The following is an 18,475-nucleotide window of genomic DNA, read 5'->3' on the forward strand; positions in this document are numbered from 1 at the left end:
GTTTACAACATTTAGTTTTTAAACTATTATTTATGTAAATGAAGCTTCAAATTAACTCGTGGCCCAACATCCATGTAAAACGGAGTCCTTCATATGCGCAAAAATGTATTGTACAGCGATTTAAATTGAGCCATGTAATTGTGAAACAAAAGCCTATATAAATAGCATATTTAAGTGATTTTTAAAAATAAATAAATGTCAATTAAACGTTTTAAAGTCATTAAGTGAACAGAACTGTTAAAATGCACATAAAGAGAATAGTGTATAATAAAACTAATAATTTAGTGAATAAAATGTTACAAAACCAACATATGCTCACCAAAATCACCATCTTTAAAGTGCACAGCATATTTAAAATGCTTTTTTTCCAGGTGCTCTTCTGACCCATCCACAGCCTGTCTGCATAGCTGGCAGTTTTTTCCTTCATTGGCCTTAATTAAACTAATACGGTCTTTGAACGTTTGAAGACCTAAGGGACAAAACAATACAATACTGCGCCTAATATACAATTGCGTTTATATAATCATATATTTTATAATATAATACTATATAACTACAATTCTAAACTATAGCTTATAAATTATAGTGGTATATGGGAATATAACATTTTACGATACGACTGTAGTAAGCCTACGCTCATATAGCCTACTAACACTAAGGCTATACCACCGCATGGCATGCATATTATACATAATATAATAATCAATGGAATCTACATCATTCTAAGTTATTTATATTTAAGGGTATTTCATCTTTGGGAATTTTTATCTCGATGGCTTACATTACATTGACTAAAGTTACTCATCCTCAGTAACGACGAAGAAACCGCTTGACTTACCGTTCATGTTTGACCAAAAGTATTGTGGTATAATGATTTCAGAGGAAGAATGAGAGCATATTATATCGATATCAGACTCTGATAATGATTATTGTTTTTTTTTTGTTTTTTTGCTATCGTCTTACTTGCAAACAAATGACAACTACACCACCACCAGATGTTCCTCAACTGTCGCAAGTTTTAGGTTATTTTGCGCTAGCCAGTGTGGACTTACTGACACCTACTGGCGTGCATGGAGCATCATGCAAAAATAAAGGTTACAGTAATGGATGCGACTGTTAATGCGCTATTAGTTACTTCTGAATTATTCCTTGTGTTTCCTAGGATGGGCAGTTTGCGTGATCAACAACATTGGCATCACATACATTCAGTGGCTTATATTCCACTCAGATAGGCTTCTGATGTGTCACAAACTGACTTTTTCAGTAACAAAAATCACTGACATTTAATTGACATTTATTTATTTTTAAAAATCACTAAAATATGCTATTTATATAGGCTTTTTTTTTCTCAGCTCATCTGTCAGTCACTAGGTGTCACAACACGGAAACCTGTTCCGCGACACAGTGTCAGTGTTCCGCGATAATGTCAGTGGCACATCACTATCCAATGGCACGTGTCACAATTTTTGAGTGACACATGCATCCACTGACACATGCCAATGAAGACCGGATGTGCCAATGCGCATAGTGACGTGCCATTGGCTTCTGTGCGTCAGATGCCATGTCACTTAATGTTAATACCGCCTCTCAGTTTTTTTCCTGTATTCACTGTCTGTTATCTTAGAGCACAAATCATCAAGTTCTTGCGTGCTACGGCAAGGATTGAGCAGATACTCAGAGATGTCAATTGGTGGCTGGCCAATACTTCTTAAAAGACTTTCAATGGCTTTCAAAAATTCGTCTTGCAAAAGAACATTATAGCCAGAGCTCCTTGTCTGTGTTTATGTCAATGGCGAGTCACGCAGGTACTGGGCTACTCCACAGCTGTGCGACCCGACCAGTCTAAAGTAGTCCCCATATAAACACATATTACAGGTGTACCGTAGTTATTCAGGATAAGACAAAAACACAGATGGAAAATGCATTCATGGTGTACTCGCTCCTTATATTAAATTTTGTAAATTTGGAACACAAAAAAGTTACAGACTGCAGCTTTAATTAATTTCTAGTAAATTTAAGATGTATTCATCTGGACTATTTTGGTCTGGGAATTTGCTCATAGACTTTTTGACAGCTTCTAGGCGTACTTGGGTTCTATATTGGTAAAGACAGTCAATGTCAATGGAAAAATTAAAAGCATTATGGGGAGTCTTAAAAAAAAGACCTTCAAAATGTGTACCTTCAAAAAATGTTTCTAGTGTTAAGTCTATGGTGGTAGGACTGTATGTTTTTCAATAACTCTTTCTTTGAGACTTAGGGCCTAAGAGGGTTAGGAATAAAGGAGAGACCTTTCAATAAAACAGAATTTTATTCCTCAGTAAGTACAAACGATTTTGAAAGATTAATTATCAGTTTGTGTGAGCCCTTTATTGGGCTGTTGCTGGTTGGCAGTTTAAATGAGCCATCCAGTGTGTCAGAATAGCTTTGGCAGTCATTGACCTCCAGTGAATTCCATCATTGTCCACCTGAAATTGGGCAAGTGGGTGTAACGGAACAAAATTCATGTTTTTTTTGTTTTTTTATGTGTCCGTTGAGGTGCTCCAGCATGGATGTGAGGTGATTCCCCCATAGAGAGGGTTCTCAAAAAATTAACAAGAGGAAATCCTCAGGGGAAGATAGTCGTGGTGAGGGCGCTCGAGCCTGTATAAATTGGAGTGCTACCTGTAGATCCCCAGGAGGAAACTCCTCATCAAAGGATCTCCTCTTTTAGAGGAGAATCAACCACTCTACCTCTAGCCACTAAAGATGGCGAGGTCTGAGCCTCAACATGTTGCACCCCTGTCTGGATCTAAACAATGTTTCAAGAGTTCACGCTTACATTTTATGCGTATTTGGCGTGCTGTCCGTGGGGAGGGCTCAGAGCTCGGAATTCGTCCTGAACCCAGAGTACTTTCCCCGTGTATAGAAGTGGTTAGAATTAGAAGTGTGGAGAAGAGGTGGTGGAGGGATGCTGATAAACTGTCAACGAACAGAAGTAAGACTGGGAGCAGCGTCGGGCTAGTGGGCCCTATCAGAGAGAGACAAATTTTGGAAGCCTGGCTGGGAGAATTCTTGCTGCGTCCTCTGGGAAATCAATATTTTTTGGAAGGAGAAAGAGGAAACATAGATGCATGCTAAGTCCGCTGGGAGACCAATACTCGCTGGACGGAAAAGAGGAAACCTAGGTGCTCTACTGGGAGGGTTCTCGCTGTGTTCACTGGTTTTTCAATTTCAGTTTCTCATGTTTCATTCCTGATATGTGGTATTGCCAATGACTCAGCTTCTGCTAACTCTGCTGTGATTAAGGCCTCAGCCTGTTCTATAGTCTCAGCTCTCATTCTTCCTCTGAAATTCCGGTGGGCCCAACTGGATGCCACCTCAAAGGCTTCTGGCCAGTCAACCTGATCTGTTTGGTAGTGTACAGTCAGCATTTTGTTATGCAAAAGAAGACTCTCCTGCGTAATAAAACCACCCACACCATTTATTATTCTGGCTACTTGACGCATAACTAAATAATTGAACACAAAATATTAATTTGACATATTTGATTGCCTCAAAATGACCTGCAGTACGTGCTTGAGCAGTCTGTTCAGCTGTCATGCAATATCAGACCACTAGATGGCACAATTGAAGAATCTGAATGGAGTATTGCATGGAGCTGTGTAACAATATAGATGAAAGATGGATGGTTCTGCATTAAACAATGGAGAAGTTTGTGAAACGACTGCCAGTGCCAGGTAAACCTAGAGCAGACGATGAATCTACGTAAGATTCACAAATACCAAAACAACGTGTCTACGGCAGACGCTATCAGCACAAAAGCAAACAGAACCCGTTATGATGAGTGGTGCTGTCTACTGGATGCAGTGTGACATGACAAATTCCCAACAGTAAACTGAAGCATCGTTTCGGATGTAGCCGATTTCAGCACTCTGACACAAAGGACAAATGGGTTTCCAATGTTCTCTTTATCCACGTCCAGTAGACAGCCTCAGCCTGTGTCCGTTGCCGTGAAAAGTCAAGAAAATGATTTGATGAGGCATATCAGATTCACCAGTACAACAGTGGGTAATCAAAAGAGACCACAATGTTGCCTTAAAATAAAGAAGAAAAATGTTCAGGAAGAAAGAGTAGATAGAAACAGAATCCAAGAGTATATATTCTTTGAATATCCAGCAGCTTTTTTTGCTGTGAGTATTTCAGATTCATTGACACATTGTTTAACACAGCTTTTGAGCTCTCTCTCTACAGCAGCTCACAATAATGACTTGTGTCTTATCATTGCTGTAGATACACTAGAAGCATCAAGCAATAGGCTTTATGCGAAACGTCTCGTGAACAAACAGGAAAACAGTTACTATCCTTTGGACATTTGGTCTCTACAACAACAACAAAATACCTGGAACACACACACAAACAAGTACTATAATTTTTGTACATTATCTGCAGTTTCACGCCTGTGTGTTGGAATTGCTTTTGGAAAGCTGAACATCAATTAATTGGACATGTATCACTGGAAATTTTATTCTCAGTACATTATCAATTTATGTGTGTTCATATAATCCTTCAAAACGCTGTTTATCTTAATTTCAGTGGAGATTATAGACCCCATGAGCACTTGCTCTAAATGCTTCAGTTCAGTGTTGTTCAGTCCAAAGTCTGTTTGAAATTATTACACAAGTGTCTTTTTTCCATCTGTAAGATTATGAGAAGTATCATTTAGTTAATGTGACCATAATTGCAGGCAAAATATATATATTTTTTTTCTAGTTCTGTGGTTCTGTGGTTCCCAATCTGAATAAATCCAGATTCAGAAATAAAGAACTATTTATTTGCACAGTCATTCTGTGATGTGAATCGGTATGTGTGTGTTTAGGTCTGATCTGAAGCGTTTACTGCCGGCCTGTTTATCAGCCTGACTGTCATTTTTGCTTCTGCACGTGTCAAAAAATTCACTTTCTTTATTGATTTACCACTATATACTTTATGGTGGTTTACACACCCTGGCGGCACCTATGATAAAGCAAAACAAATAAAAAACAATCTTACCACCACTGATGGGCAGTAACGCGTTAGAAGTAATGCGTTACTGTAATCCGATTACTTTTTTCAAGTAACGAGTAAAGTAAGGGATTACAATTGCAAAAACAGTAATTAGATTACTGTTACTTCCCCGTAAGCAGGCTGCGTTACTGCGTTATACTGCGAGACTGTCTCGCGACGTGAGCCGTGACTCGTGAGTGACTGTCATGAGCGCCGCGAAGTCAGTGGTAAACACTATGGCAAGCGATCGCGTTCAAAAGTCTTTAAACGAAACGCGTGAATTTTGCCGCGTCAACATGAACCGTTTGTCCGTGTTCAGACGTCATGTTTATTCATGAACGATGTCGTAATGGTAAACTGTATGCACGTGCAAACATCAGACGTTATATTTGTTCATGAGGGATAATGCATTGGTACGTTGTGAGTGATGTCAGTCTTATGATTTGCCATGCCTTTTTAAGTTGTTCGTTTAACGTTCTTTCCCAAGGTAGAAAAGTCAACAGCTCTTAGAATGGGTCTTTTATTTTAGCAAACTGCCAAAAAATCTTTTCAGACTGTGTGCAGCTGAACCAAGAAAAGCTTAAGATTGCATGGAGCTGATAAGCATGAATGGCAGATTGCAATTAAAAAAACAAAACAAGAGAAAATTTAATGCAAGCAATAACAAACTGCACACATCAGCTGTGGAATAAAAGAAAAGAAATGCATGATCAACTAGAAGATTAAGGCAAACTCCTGTCTTTATGTAAACCCTGTCCACCATCCCCAAAGGTTTCACAAAGTTATTCTTGCCACTGTAACTTATGGCTTCCTAAAGACAGGTTTATGGGTAAATAAATGAATAATAATAAAAAAATATATATACCTTGTCCGAGTAAAAACATTTGTTAGAACAGGAATTTTTTTTTTTTTTTTTTTTTTTGTGTGTTGTAAATATAATTTATTCCGAATCAGTATTCTCATCAGTTCATTCAGCTTTAACATATATAAATCGGCATATTTATGATATTTGAACCTTTTAAAATGACCTTTAAAGGGCATTTTTCCCTAATCGTTTGCTTCATCTTTCATTTAAAATTCTTAAATTTGATCAATAAATTACAATAGAATAATAAGATGCTAAAGGGCTGTTACCAATCAAATAAACTGCATTAAATAATGTAATGAGATTATTTAAAATATTTTTTGAATATACAAATAAGAAATAGGCCTATTATTTGTGCATAGAAATAATATTTATAAACCGGCAGTAGGAGGCGGCAGGCGACCATCTTAATGAGTGAGTCATTGATGCAAAGTGCATAAAGTTAAAATACTGAAACTAATAAAACAAGTTTTAAAAAAGAATGTTTCATTTGATTCAATTTTAGATGATGGAATATGCAGAAAGGTCTATTGCTTTATAGCGTATTCATTTCGTGCATCATGTTTTTGAAAAGTAACTAGTAAAGTAACTAGTAAAGTAACTAATTACTTTTGAAAATAAGTAATCAGTAAAGTAACTGGATTACTTTCTTGGAGAAGTAATCAGTAATCAGTAACTAATTACTTTTTCCAAGTAACTTGACCAACACTGCTTACCACACAACAAATTCAAACATTTCCGTGTAGAAGAGGTCAATGTACAATGTGTACATTGACCTCTTCTACACGGAAATGTCTGAATGTTCTACACGGAAATGTACATAATAATACACATAATTTTTACCGCGAAATCCAGTAACGTGACCTGCACGTGCGCTCCCGAGCCTCTCGCCTCGTCTAGCCTACTGCCTTTGCACTCAACAGCGATGACACTGCAACTTATGACATGGAATTATGACTTATGCAACTTATGACATGTCTGATAACACTAAGAAACGACCTGCTCCCAGCACAACACAGACTCCAACCAGAGTTGCCAACTCTCGCGAGACAAAAAAAGCAACTGGAGCTTCAAAAACAAGCCCAAAACAAGCCCAATATTATTAGATATACTAATATATATATAATATATATAGTATAATATATCATAGTATACATTCTTATACATGTATAAGTAATTCATATATAGGCTATAATATATATTTATTTATTTATTTATTTATTATCATTTATTATTTATTTCCAATATCTCCGTTTTACAGTACCTGCACATCGCTTTACTCTGATCACCAACCACTTGACCTATTCACTTGTTTATCCTTTTCCCAGTCTTTGTTGTGTATTTGCCATACTTGGACCACTTCGTTGGAGGCATTGTTTGTAGAAATTGAAATATGTGTATTTAAGTCTATATCATAGCTTGGATTACAGCGCCGCGCGCCTGCACGTTGAAAGGAATTTTTCTCCAATGAGGGGGATAAGGGGGCGGATTCGGCGGAATGTTTTGACGAATTACACCACATGATTGCACTGATTGGTTATAGCTGTGAGCAGACAGTGTCAATCAATGTATTGGAGATTGAGAAAACGGCAGCCGTGCCCATAGATGTAAAGAAAATGAAGTTGCTTGTCAGATTTTCCTAACAAGCAACCATATTTTTTTAATAAGCCCAAAAAAACGCAACCCGCAACCCGTGCTGTTTTAACGCGACTTACTAAAAAAAAAAGCCCAAAGTCGCGTATTATAAGCGGACTTGGCAACTATGACTCCAACACACACTCCACATATTGATAAAAAAACAAAACAAAAAAAGTTTTTTTCTGCTGAAGCTCCTAAGGCCAGACGTGAATCGCATGAACTTCGGGTGAAAAAACACGGCTCAACATCGGCAGGGCATTTGAATCATAGATAAACCTTATCTACAAACCTAGAATGTACATTTCCTAAAGAAAATGTGAAGTGGTGCTTGCAGTGACAGAATTCGGCACGGTTGATAGGGTTCCATACTTATCATGGTACGAGCATGGAGCATTAGTTCAACGTCAAGCTGATAAAAGTAGCCTATTATTGTAACGTTGCAGTGGGAGTTTACCTTAGTTTCCAGCATGTTGTGTGATGCTTTCTCCTGTGTGTTGCGTCTCAGTCTGAAGGTACCCACAGTGCTCGCTCATAAATTCGAGCACGCGCTTGTAAACTTATTGGTTGCAATCTGAAACATCACCGCTAGAGGCTGCTGAAAACTACATACAGCACCTTTAACCTATTTGTTACATGTCATTAAATTTAAGTTGACGAGTTCTGTGCATTTATTCAGTTTTACATCTGTTGACACAGGATGTTGTTGCATGTGGAGGAAAAATAACATTTAAATGAATTTTGTTGAAGTTGAAATCTATCAGCAACATTTGTGGCATGATATTAATCAACACAGAAATAACTGTCTTGTTCTTTAGTTTAAAAAAATATTGTCAGGCACAATAAATGGGCCAAGCAGTAAACACTAAAATACACACTCTTTTAATAGTATAGACACTTATATATGTAAATGTCACTTACTAATTTTGTCTGTGTTAATTGATATCCAATGTTTCCTCTTTTTATGTCATAACATAAAGCTGCTAAACCTGGTAACTGTAGTAGGATATGCACATGGATACCAGAGAGTCATGTGACCATCTATATCAGAGGTTAGCAGTATATGTGAAGTTGGGATAATCACTGGCATGTGACAATAGCTAAAGTATTTAATTTAAATAAAGTCACTCAAACTTGCATATGGATGTACATTTTGAGGTAATCATTCCTCACAGTCACACAGCCTGTTTTATTAAGTTAGGTGCTAATAAATACTGTTAAAGTGTGAGATTTTAACCTGCGTTAGTGTGCAGATCTGACAATCCATTCACACGACCAGAGGTGCACATTTCTGTGATTATCCCTTAAGTCCTTCTACTGATCTTAAAAATATATATATGGGTCAATGACGTGACGCCTAAATTTTCTGTCCGATTGCATTTTTTCAGGCAAAAACGGGTTTAAATGCATAAAAAGATACTGCATATTTGAAGTACCTCTCCCATGTATGTACTCACTTTAACTCATCAAAAACCTTTACTTATTTGTTATTTTTTTTGTTATTTAAAGTGTCAAAACATCATGTGGTGCGACCGTCCGGCCATAACTTCTGTTTTGAAAACGTCTTTGAAATTACTCTGAATTTATTCAAATTTATTTTCTGCACTATTTGGCATGATTTCCAAAATGTTTTGTAATCCTTTAAAAAAATTCAAAGCATTTGTATTTATATTTCCATCATAATATACAAACAAACTTTGTCCGATGATGTCCATTTTATGAAATATCATGTGGTGTGACCATCAAGGAACTACCATTTTGGGACTTTAATGTTGAAAACTATTCAAACACAGGACGTTACATCATACAGATGGTGGACAACCAGAATGAGACTTTTACCGCCGCCGTTCCCGCGGCGGCAAAATTGGGATGTGTATTTGCTGCCTTTTACCGCTGAGTGGCGCTGTAATCACAGACTTTGAAAAGTGTCAGTTTATTCTCTTTATGACGTAATCTGCCGCGGCAGTAATCTGAGCTGAGGTCACAGATAAATTCAAGATAAATATTGTAGTTAAACGAATTAAAATTCATTAAATTTAAACAAAGCAGACACACATTAACATTGTGTAGCCCAGTTTTTCTATAATTTAGAAAGGCTATGTCAATAGGTTAGGCTACTTGTCAATATTTCGTGTTATTTTAATTTGTAGATTTATTAACTGAAACATAACAGTGAAATAAATTAAAATAATTTACCGTAAAATTAAAACATTTTCAGGACTTGCAGTTACTAACCGATGTTAGTCGGTTTAAGCATTCTTTGTTATATTCAGAATTAAATAGGCTTACATGTTGTTATGATTATCAATTGAATTCTTTAATAAATAATCAACCACAATGCCTATTAGGCCTACTGCCGCAGCAAAAATAAACCAGTCGAATTTCAAAGTCGTTCGCGAAATGACTAGGCTATACCGGGTGGCGCAAGTGACAGGGCAAAACAGCAGCAACTGCGGCATTTTAAAAGGTAAGTTTCCTATCTGTTTATTTAAAAAATAATAATAATAAATTAAAAAAACGTGGCGCAAGATCTTGTAAAAAAAAAAAAAAAAAAAAAAACTTTTTTCATTATTTGAACAAAAATGAGACTGATTGAATATGTAAAAATATAAACAAACAAAGCAGAGAATAAAACAAACTTTTAGGGAAAAATATAGGCCTATTATGCTACTACAGAATTGGTTAACATTAACGAAAGCAAAACATGTAAAAATCCATTTCAAACAAAATAAAACAAAACAAATCCGTGACCGAGTGGTAGGCTATAACTATTCAACTATTCTATTCTTACGATAGCTCTGTGGTCAATGCATTAACAATAGCCTTTCGGAGCTTCAAACGATCTGAGATCGAATCTCAGTGTAGCCGACAGTGTTTATGTTTTTCCGTTCTTGATGCTTAAATATGCATCTGTTTATTAAAGTCAATCATCTTGTTTAATTATCAATTGTACATTACAACATAAATTTGCTACATTCCAATTGAGCCGCTTTTTTGTGTGTGTGTGAATCATTCACGAGATTGAGATGACTGACAGTGATACCCGGCCATAGCAACGGAAGACATTTTTCAAAACAGATCGAACAAATCAGAAAAATACTTTCTATACAGTATTGCTTTCAATTAAAAAATAAACAATGAAAATGTAAAAGAAAAAGAAAATTAATTAAGTTTGAAAACCCATCGCACATTTCAAGGTACGAATAAAGTGTCAGTTTATTTATTTAAACAGGGTTGCATCGATAGAGTTTATTCCCTTTGTGATGCAAAATAAGAAACACAGAATCTTATTCTTGCAACATTTTAAATTTCTATTGTCAAAGAAATTGCAGCTAAATAAAAAAATTAAAACGGTACAAAACGAAAAAAGTGCAAAGCAACATAAATTAAGAACAGGCGTTTTTCTTTGCCTCTCCCTCGCGCTGGATATTTTTTTAGTAAGTTTGGTCTCCCTCACTGCGCGCGGCGGGTCTTTCTCGAAATTAAGCATTTCAGCGTAAAAAAACACCATACAGCTGATAATACTGTATGTCACTGTGTCATCCACACAAATCACGAAAGAAAAACTGTAACAAATAGCTTTTGTTCCTTCAAAGATAAAGCATGCCTTGCTGAATTCACCTTACAATAAAACGAGGTGGGTCGCGAATTAAAGAGCTCTGTATCTGCTAAATTGAAATTGTGTGTGGAAAACCTTTAAATACAATCAATAAAACTACAATATTTATAATTTAATAAGATATAGGGCCTACATATGGACTTTTGGAGATTTTGAGATTAATCCTTAGAAGAATTTTGCCTTTGCCTGCTCATCAGGCTGGCTCCGACACTCTCCATATGAAAGACGGAACATTAACACCTCTGTCCTGCACCCCCACGATAAAGCAACTATTGCCTTCTCCAAACCCCCCACAGGCTAGCTGAGTTTGCAAAACAAAACAAAGAGTTTGCCACTCGTCGTGGTGTGCCAAAACACTTAATTATAAACTTAAATATTTCATTCAAAACAATCTCAAAACGCTTTGTGACATTTTGAAAAGCCGTGGATGCATTACTGCCACTGGAACCAACGGCACTTGGTGTTTTAAGCCCCCAACGGCGCCTTCCAGGCAGCGAGGGGATGGGTAGGTTTAAAGGGATACTCCACTTTTTTCGGAAATATGCTCATTTTACATCTCCCCCAGAGTTAAACAGTTGAGTTTTACCGTTTTAGAATCCATTCAGCCGAACTCCGGGTCTGACGGTACCACTTTTAGCATAGCTTAGCACAGATCATTGATTCTGATGAGTCCAGTAGCATTTCTTTCAAAATGACCAAAGAGTTTCAATATTTTTCCTATTTAAACCTTGACTCTTCTGTAGTTAAACCGTGTACTAAGATCGACGGAAAATGAAAAGTTGCGATTTTCTAAGCCTATATGACTAGGAACTACTCTCATTCCAGCGTAATAATCAAGGAACTGTGCGGCTGTACCATGAGTGCAGCAGGCGTAATGATATGACGCAGCGCCTGAAAATAGGTCTAATAGGTTAGACAAACTTAGTCCCGGTCACGTTGGAAGAAGTTACCGAGCTGGGGACTATTTTCAGGCGCTGCGTCATATCATTACGCCTGCTGCACCCATGGTACGGCCGCACAGTTCCTTGATTATTACGCTGGAATGAGAGTAGTTCCTAGCCATATAGGCTTAGAAAATCGCAACTTTTCATTTTCCGTCGATCTTAGTACTCGGTTTAACTACAGAAGAGTCAAGTTTTAAATAGGAAAAATATTGAAACTCTTTGGTCATTTTGAAAGAAATGCTACTGGACTCATCAGAATCAATGATCTGTGCTAAGCTATGCTAAAAGTGGTACCGTCAGACCCGGAGTTCGGCTGAATGGATTCTAAAACGGTAAAACTCATCTGTTTAACTCTGGGGGAGTTGTAAAATGAGCTTATTTCCAAAAAAAGTGGAGTATCCCTTTAAGGTTGAGGGTATAGGGTTAGTTGCCTCTAAGGAGCCATTGGGGGCTTAAAACACCATCGAGCCCCATGAACGCAACAGAATACTGGTTCTGATTTTATTGTTTGTCGTTTAAACGTCATATATATATATATACAAATTTTAACAGAACTGCTTTTGAAATTACGATTGGAATTATTATAGGCTACAGAAGTAAAGTCATTGTATAATATTTGTTCCTTAGTGTAAAATGGAAATGCATGGTGATTTTTATTTTGTAAATAGGCTATAAGCAAAAAACTATGTTTTAGAACTAGACAAATCTCTCTGCATCAACAATACACTATAAAATGCATTAATAGGCTAATATACAAATATCAGTAGTCCAAGTTAGTTCGGGATTCGAACCCGTGTCATCTAAATGATCGTAACGTAAGTTCAACCACTCGGCCACGATTCACTCGTTGCGACATGGCCTAACGTTCCAGTGTGTGTTCGCTCAAACGAGCGAGAAGCGCTCTTCATTCAAATGAACGCGCAGCCGCGTTTGTCGAACACTAATTCAACATGCCAGAATAAAACCTGGCTTTAGAACAATGCATAGCGCCACTCGTCGTGGTGTGCCAAAAAATTTACAATAATTTAGTTTCATTTATTTCAGTGTTAATGTTTGAGTTAAAAAAAATTCTCTACAAATTATATTAACACAAAGTCGGCTATAAGAATCCTTTATAGGCTACGTAAAAAAGCAAAGGGCTTACAGTCTTAACATTTAGGCTACTTTGCTTAAATTCGATACATTTATTTTCAGTAGGGCCTAATACATTTGTAGGGATGTAATTTCAGTATGCTTTACCAACGCTATGTATTCAATTAAAGTTCCAAGAGGTCTGGTCTCTATATTTCCTTCCCAGCTGACACTAATATGCAAGTGCACAGCAAAAATCACAACTTGTGCTTGCTGCGAACGCAAGTTATTTAAGGTGTCTCAACTGTACATAGTCTACCCTACAATGTGAATTCGTTACAAGGTTTCATTTAATTAAATTAATGTGCAGCAATTTGTACAAATAGAGTCTATAGGCCTACTATACTGTTGTAGCCATTAAATAATCTCATTTAGTATCATATTTGTTAAAATATTTAATATTTAATAAGTAAGAGAAACAAATATAACAGACACTAATCATGGAGGCGCCCGCGCGGTCACTTGCATTGCACGTCAGCTGGAGCGCATCTCATCCTAACTTAACGAAACTCAGCGTATGCCTCACACAGACATGATAAATACATAAAATACACAGAGCTTGAAATGTCTTCAAACGAAATAATTCAAAACGAAAAGAAAAAGGCTACTCTCTGATTATGTCTTTATGTGCATTTCTCTCTAGGTGCGTTCACTACAAATATGGCGATCGTCAACTTCATCTTTGCAGTCGACACTGTCAGAAAACACTTGTTTATTGATAAAAATCAATGCACGCATCACCGGATTTACAAATACACATCTTGCTTGTTGCACGCACACATATTATGTCGAAAAAACGAAATATTATGTTGAAATAACATTATTATTAATAATAGGCTACATCTTTTAGAATATTTGATTAAATGCTGATTGTTGCGCTTGTTCAATTTAATAAAATTAAAACTTTAATTGTGATAATTAAAATAATTGAAAATTAAATATTTAGTGGCCAAGTTTTGCTAATTTATTATATAGGCTATTATATGCCTATTGCCTATATTAAGTAGGTCATATTAAGACAAGGCATATATTAAGTTATTTTAGCTGTTATGAGAAAAATAAATCTAACGAAATCTAAAATCTAAATCTAATAAATCTAAAACAAAATTGTAACGCCAATTCAACATGCCAGAATAAAACCGGATTTTTGAACAATGCGTAACGCCACTCGGCCTGGTGTGCCAAAACACTACATTTTAAACTTCAATGTTTAATTCAAAACAATCTCAAAACGCGTTGTGAATTTTTTTTAAAGCAGTAGCCTAATACATTAAGGGCATTGAAACCAGGATCTTAACTAAAACGCGTTCCGCTGCTTTTGAAATCACTAGAAATTACAATGCAATTGTATCGCTCACCAGAGCTCTTCATTTATCTAATTCCTCAATAGAATAGTAAAAATATTCAGCGTCATTGCTCCTAATATCGTCTCTATTTTTAACTTTTGATTCTATTTTTTCAGTTCTAAAATTGATTCTATCTTCGGTTCTATTCTGTCGTAGCCTTATAGGCCTATTTATATATATGAAAAATATGCCTATTAGGCTTAAGGTTTTATATTTAACCCACTTACATTTTAAAATACGGCAATTGCTGCTGTTTTGCACAATGTCCCTGTGCGCCACCTGGCGGTCATTTTGGGAACGACTTTGAAATGCGGCTGGTTTATTTTCGCCGCGGTGATTTCGCCGCGGCAGCTGGCGCGGCGGTATTAGGCATTCTGGTTGTCCACCATCTGTATACCAATTTACCAAGGACCCATGGAAGCAGCAAGCAGGTTTGTAATTCTCTCAAATTGGGAAAAAAAAGAAACCTTTGCAATGGTTGGTATGTAGTTGCCAAATTTGGATGTCATGTGGTATGACCTAAAAAAACTATTGACCCCAAATGTTACCTGTATACAATAATTTTATGAAATAATTTATATCTATTACATTATTATTTGTTAGAAAGAAATTCTAAGTCAAGTTAAAAGAAATGGTGCACTTGTGTTTTTGATGTGATTTTTATTTACAAAAAAAGTTTATGTTCAGGAAAATTCTGTGAAATTTGTATGAAATCTGGTTTAAAACAATTTTTTTTGTATAAAATGTATTGTTCATTGATCTCTTTAAATAGATTTTTAACTATATAAGGTCTTCGTGTCATTTGGAGCGACCACTTATCATGTGGTGCGACCAATAAAAGCAATCACTGTATTAAATGTAAAATAAAATATCTTATTTCTGTGGCTGAAATATGAATCACTGATACAGTATGCTTTAGTAAATTATATTTTTAAAACATTTATATCAGTTTTATGTGATTTACAGGAAAAGTAAGTCTGTTAACTAGATTTAAGAAGGCAACTCAGAAATTATAGACCAAAAAACGAGATCATTATTTACAAAAACTCAAAAGAAATGCAAAACTTGGTTTCTAAACACTTTAATTACTAAGAATTTGTAAAAAAAAAAATTTAAGCATGTTAAGGAAATTAATTAATTTTAAGATAAATCACAGTCGCACCACATGACATTTTTTAAGGCTACGGACAATTCATCTAGATGAAAAAACACTAAAATCACTTAAATTGATTTTTTTTTAATGAATTTAGGTGTACACAACATCCTTAATGTTTGAACAATTGCAACAGATATAATTTTTTTTTTGTATTTTAAAATTGACCTGTCGAAAATCCTTATACGTCATTGACCCATATATAAAAAAACAGACGAGTTAAAGTTATTTTCTGTTGAGATCAACAAATGTTGTAAATAGAGATAAACATCCACTGAACCCGGAACATCCCTTTGATTATGATTAACAATTAACTTGAACTACTTATTTTTCTGGAGCAAATGTAAATCATGTACAAAAGACAGTAAATCAGGACACTATAAAAGCAACATGAGAGGCTGTGAGGATGACAGAGCAAGAGCTGGAAACAAACATCAGTGAAGAATGAAGGGTTTAGTATGTTTACTGCTGCTGTTGGAAACCTTTGTGTGTGTCGTACAGCATCAGGTAGATGGAGGACTCAATGAGAATGAGATCAGTCAACAGCTCAGATCTGAGGACGGAAGACAGAATCCACCTCAAACAGACACTTTGAGAGATGAAGCTTCAACTGACAGCCAACAAAACTACCATCTGTTCTTCACTGACATCCATGCAGCGCTGAGAGAACTGACCGCCACAGTTTCAGAGCAGAAAGTGAACATCAGAGAACTGACCGCCACAGTTACAGAGCAGAAAGGAAACATCAGAGCTTTAGAGACGAGACTGAGTGAACAACAGACATTTATTCTGGAAGAGATGAACAAGAAAAATGATGGTACCTCACCAAAACATTCACTCTTTTATCAATGATCTTCAAAGTAAAATAACAATGCAATACATTGCATAGTGTAAATGTTAGTGTAAAATTGAGTGTATACTGTGTAAATTGTTTTTATCTATTACAATAAGCTGAGTAAATGTAATTTAACAGAAATTGTATTCTTTTACAGAAATTTCTAATCTTACTCTGGTGGAGTTGAGAAAGGAAAATAGAGGTGAAACTGTGCTTAAATGATGTTAAATTCAGTGTATACATTCTCAGTGTAATAGATTAATTTATCATAATATTGCTTATGTTTTTCAATAACAGACAGAGAAATAGCTTTTTCAGCTGCACTGATGAAATCTGGCAGTGGATATATCGGTCCTTTTACCACTGAAATCACACTAACCTACAGGAACGTCTTCACAAACATAGGGAACGCCTACAACCCAGTTACAGGTAATTATCAATGAAATGAGTCATAAAACTCAGTTTATAGTAATGAAAACCCTTCTGCTCCATTCAGACCTCTCTGCAGTTGTGTAATGTGTATAAGAGAATTAAATGATCTGCCGTCTTTCTATTACACAGTGTGCTTGGTAATAAAGCAATCATACGGGAAACATCTGATTCTGTATCTCTTGTTATTTGATTTAGGTGTTTTCACAGCCCCACTGAAAGGAGCGTACATGTTCAGATTCACTGTGCGTGGTGATGGCGGAACTTCAGCAACTGCAGTCATTGTTAAGAATGGAGAGAGTGTGGTTATGGCACATGCTCATCAGGCTCAGAATGTGTTACACTCCTCTAATGGAGTTGTGTTGATCCTGGAGGTTGGAGATGTTGTCTATGTGAAACTTTGGTCTAACAGGAGGTTATTTGATAACGAGAATAACCACAACACTTTCAGTGGTTTCCTACTGTTTCCCTTAAGAGAACAGGAGCTTTGCAGAATGTGATTCCAATAATTCTGAACCTTCAGCGTATGATTTAAAATGAACATCATTAATATGAACCTGTATTAATGAGGACTAATGTGGGTTTGAAATTTTATTACTGATATAAAAGTCTGAGCTGTCTATACATGTAAGTTTGTATAAAGACTTTCAGCACTGAGAGAAACAGGAGCCATGAATATCACGTGACTCTAAAGTGTTTTGTTAAAGTAGTAAATCTAGAATGTTAAATAATACCTTTTTAAGTGCAGCTTGTTACTGATCCTTCATCTGTATCTTTTCATCCTACATAAATAAATAAGAGACACTGGCATTTTCTTTTCCTCATATTTTCATGAATATTTCCTCAACAATACTTGTCATGATTCCTGTCTTGTGCTCCCCAAAAAACTAATCCCATCGGGACGGAGCCTACCCCCAAATAATTGTGAGAGGGAATATACCCACCAGGGTAGGGTTGCACCAGCTGTTCGTTAGTTCTTTCTTAAATTGGAACATAAAGTCCACACTAGAGGCTTAGTAACTACTAGCTAGTTTGTAACTAACTCTGTACTTTGTTCCGTTGCACCATTTGTTCGTAAGGCAGAATGTAGCTAGTAGGTCGTAAGCTCTCTGTAAAGTAATGCGTAGTCACATAATATGACGTTTAGCCTCGATTATCCAATAGCAGCCTTCAAATACATGAGCAGAAGTTGTGTTGAAATGCTGTGAATTTCAGTTTATCCTTAATTCTAACTTATTTTTCCTCACGTTACTAACGGTAAAAAATAAGTTTACATTAAATACGATAGCCTACTTGATCATGAATAACATAAGATCATTTTGAATAACAAAATTTTATAATAAAATTATATGTAAATAACATTCAGAAACTGTATTTGAAATTAAATTGATAAGGATCAATAAATAAATATTGATACAAAAAACATAAGAATTTATGTTTATTGATTATGACTGATATTTGACATGCACAACATGGACTGATGGGACCGATGCACA

At 36.0% G+C, this 18,475-nt stretch overlaps 1 protein-coding gene and 1 long non-coding RNA gene across 2 annotated transcripts in view; both read left to right on the top strand.

Annotated features, from left to right (window-relative positions):
* Nucleotides 1-18,475, top strand: part of LOC311289261 — a 153,254-nt gene that overhangs the window by 34,209 nt on the left and 100,570 nt on the right. The gene's annotated exons all lie outside the window — the stretch shown is intronic.
* LOC311289240 (uncharacterized protein) lies at nt 16,097-17,783 on the top strand. The gene is made up of 4 exons (XM_084407081.1): nt 16,097-16,532; nt 16,708-16,752; nt 16,848-16,979; nt 17,178-17,783. Exons 1-4 carry the CDS (start codon nt 16,160-16,162, stop codon nt 17,477-17,479), a joined length of 852 nt encoding a protein of 283 aa, XP_084263207.1. The 5' UTR covers nt 16,097-16,159; the 3' UTR covers nt 17,480-17,783.

Source organism: Rutilus rutilus (genome assembly GCF_951802725.1).
Source record: "Rutilus rutilus genome assembly, chromosome: 4".
In the NCBI taxonomy this organism is placed as follows: Eukaryota; Metazoa; Chordata; class Actinopteri; order Cypriniformes; family Leuciscidae; genus Rutilus; species Rutilus rutilus.

Coding starts and splice junctions, on each gene's coding strand:
- LOC311289240 (XM_084407081.1), top strand. CDS start 16,160: ATGAAGGGTTTAGTATGTTTACTGCTGCTGTTGGAAACCTTTGTGTGT. Junction 16,533..16,707: donor GATGAACAAGAAAAATGATG/GTACCTCACCAA, acceptor ATTCTTTTACAG/AAATTTCTAATCTTACTCTG. Junction 16,753..16,847: donor GTTGAGAAAGGAAAATAGAG/GTGAAACTGTGC, acceptor TTTCAATAACAG/ACAGAGAAATAGCTTTTTCA.